This window comes from Terrapene carolina, unplaced genomic scaffold, assembly GCF_002925995.2.
Source record: "Terrapene carolina triunguis isolate 2854851 unplaced genomic scaffold, T_m_triunguis-2.0 Scaffold14962, whole genome shotgun sequence".
Classification (NCBI taxonomy): Eukaryota; Metazoa; Chordata; order Testudines; family Emydidae; genus Terrapene; species Terrapene triunguis.
Genome location: NW_020679313.1, coordinates 1 through 3,341, shown reverse-complemented (window position 1 = coordinate 3,341; position 3,341 = coordinate 1). Strand labels below are relative to the sequence as shown.

The window sequence follows — 3,341 nt, the reverse complement described above, 5'->3', positions numbered from 1 at the left end:
TCCTGAGAAAGAAAATGTCCAACCGAACCACCGTGACCGAGTTCCTTTTACTGGGATTCTCCGATGTTCAGGAGCTGCAGATTTTGCACGCTGTGGTGTTTCTACTGATTTACCCGACAGCCCTGGTGGGGAATCTTCTCATCTTCATGGTCATAGCTTTCGACCACCACCTTCACAACCCCATGTACTTCTTCCTGATGAATCTGTCCATCCTAGATCTTGCCTCCATCTCTGTCACTGTTCCCAAATCCATGGCCAACTCCCTCGTGAACACCAGGTCCATTTCCTATGCTGGATGTGTTGCCCAAGTCGTTTTCCTCCTCTTCTTGCTGGCAGCCGATTTTTCCCTTCTCACTGTCATGGCGTACGGCCAATATGTCGCCATCTGCCAACCACTGCACTATGAGAGAATGATGAACAGCAGAGCTTGTGTCCAAATGGCAGCTAGTGCCTGGATCAGTGGGATTCTCTTCTCTGTGCTACACACCGGGAACACATTTGCATTGACCTTCCATGGAGGCAACATGATGGATCAGTTCTTCTGTGAAATCCCCCAGCTACTGAAGCTCACCTGCTCTGACTCATATCTGAGTGAAGTTGGGGTTCTTGCATGAAGTGCGTGTTTAGGCTTAGGCTGCTTTGTTTTTATGATTGTGTCATATGTTCAGATCTTCAAATCAGTGCTCAGAATCCCCTCTGAGCAGGGACGACATAAAGCCTTCTCCACCTGCCTTCCTCACCTCACTGTGGTTTCCTTGTTTGTTTGCACTTGCATCTTTGCGTATATGAAACCCACCTCCAGCTCCACATGTGCTCTGGATCTTGTGGTGACTGTTCTTTATTCCGTATTGCCACCAATCATGAATCCAATTATCTACAGCATGAGGAACAAAGAGATCAAAGCTGCCCTAAGGAGACTGACTGGGTGTAGATAATTCACCATGAATTAATGTTCTGTCTTTCTCTAATTAAAGTTTGCTTACATAGTATCTTTAAGTATTCATTAATGTCTGTTATTTCCATGACCACACAGCTTCCACACAACCAGGTCTGATTTTGACCTCAGTTGCATGAGTGGAAATCCAGATTAACTCCGCTGATGTCACTGCCGCTGGAGTGATTTACATCAGTACAAAATCTGGTCCAGTTGTGGAGTAAAGAGGTTTAAATTCTGTTTGCCAGAGGAATCAGATTTTCATTCTGTGCCAAAACAATACCCATTACACTGCTTGTCTGCTGTACCCATTCCATGGGCACTGAAAACAATGATGGGAGTTGTCTTGCTTGCTTGTGTGTATAAATCATGAGTGGCTTCATTGGAATCAAAGGAGTCAGAATGGAGTAAGACTGGGGTAGATCCTCAACACGTTCCATTGACTTTGGTGGTGCTTAAGCAATGTGCAGCATCTGTGGATCTGTCCTACTGCCTCCAATGGAGCTGTATATCCATTGCCACCAGCTGAGGACTGGGCCCATTGTCTTATAAACCACCATTCATGGCCTAACCACTAGGTGGGGGACAAGGAGCCAGACTGTGTCAGTCTGGCTCACATGTACATTCAGGCGTGTAAGAGATGGAGAGACTGGCTAGAAATTACAGGGAGGTTTCTAACCACCAGCGGGGTGAGGTTCTGGAGAAGCCTCACAATAGGAGTTGTGGGGGTCCAATGACTGAATTAGTTTGAAGATAGAGCTGGACACATGTCTGAGTGGGATTGTATGACAGGGCTGCTTGTGATGGTGGGGGGCAGGGCTCATCAGCCCTGGGGCTCAGTTGTGGCGTATGTCTTATGTTCCCAAAAGCTCATGCTTCAGGGTCTCCTCTGGCGACTGGCAGGGATCAGGAAGGGATTCCTCCCTCCCCACCCAGTGTATTCTGGAGGCATTTTTTAAATCTCTGAAGCATCGGGGCGGCCCTAGCTGGAGATGGGCCATTGGGTGGCATGTGGCAGGGCTCTGAGGTGGCACCGAGCCATTCTCTCTCTCAGGTGCCTGCCTGGCTGGTTCTTGCCCACATGTTCATGATCTAACTGATCACCATCTGGGGGTCAGGTAGGAATTTCTCCCCCCTGTCAGATTGGCAGGGACCTTAGGAGGGTTTTGCTTTCATCTCCAGAGTGTAGTGCAGGTCACTTGCCAGGATTTTCTGAGTGTATCTCAATCATTTACCTGCCTTTGCGGGGACCTCAGGCACTGGTGCACCTCAGTCTCTCCTATTCTCTGCCGGTGGCACAGAACTGTCTAGTCTCCTGAGGGCTGTGACACTTTGGTCTAATTTTAGTTGTTGGGTTTGGTGTTGGAGTACAGGAGATCAGACTGGATAATCTGGTCATTCCTTCTGGCCTTGAACTCTATGACTCTGTGTTTTTATGGATGTGCAGGGACGGGAGAGGAGAAGGGGCCACACAGAATATAAACACTAGTGGAGTCCATGGCATTGCATTAGTACAACTGTCTGTGAGGCCCTGTCCTCTTGGCTGAGCGAGGTGACTCCTGCTCAGATGGAGCCCTTGACTTGTGTAGCTGTGCAGTGTCGCTGTATAAACACCACCCATGGGCAGTGCGTGTTATGAGGCCCCTCTGTGCGCACCTGAGGATCTGAGGCTGTTCCAGTGGTTGTCAGGCAGACTGGCTGTTCAGCTCAAGCTGTAGACTCTCATACTTTGGGCCCTAGATGTCTCTGTTTGAGTCCCCCGGGTGTCAGCCTAGCTTAGATTGTGACCCTCGCATACACACAAGCGGCCTGAGAACTTCAGGGGATCATATTCCTGCACTAATCAGAGGCTGATGTTGCCTACCAAGCTACTGCAGAACAGCAGCTGGAGTGAGACCTAAGAGGGGAGGGACTTCTTAGTGAGAGGAGGGGCAGGTTTATTCCCGGATCATCTCTGACATGCCCATTCCTAGTCCCTCTGTACCCTGCAGACCGAAGATACATGACATCGGCAGGGGTGTGTGTGTTACTCTCAGCTCAGGTTGGTAGAGCTGGTCAATGTAACTTGTCATTGGGAAATGGTTTCCTCAACATGTTCATGACAGATGCTGCTATGTTTTTAGCTAAGTTAAACAATCTGCCAAACGCTTGGAAAAATGTTACCCATTTCTGCCCTCAATTAGGTTGGCTACTGATGCATTGCTAGAATACCAGACATTCTTGTATTTGTGGGAAAGCTGTGGCCACGCCCCAGCCTGCGTGGTCCTGACAGCCAATGTGACCTTGATTGAGTCCCTCATCCATGATACTGGACAAAAACATGACTGCAGACAAATCACAAAAAAAGAGGATTATCTGGTTTAAAACCAAATAAATAGCCAGCTACCTCGACCCACCATGCTCACCT

At 48.7% G+C, this 3,341-nt stretch overlaps 1 protein-coding gene across 1 annotated transcript; it reads left to right on the top strand.

Annotated features, from left to right (window-relative positions):
- Nucleotides 1-14: 14 nt before the first annotated feature.
- Nucleotides 15-614, top strand: LOC112120960 (olfactory receptor 14A16-like). The gene has a single exon (XM_026661688.1). The coding sequence runs from the start codon at nucleotides 15-17 to the stop codon at nucleotides 612-614; it is 600 nt and encodes a 199-aa protein (XP_026517473.1).
- Nucleotides 615-3,341: the final 2,727 nt, after the last annotated feature.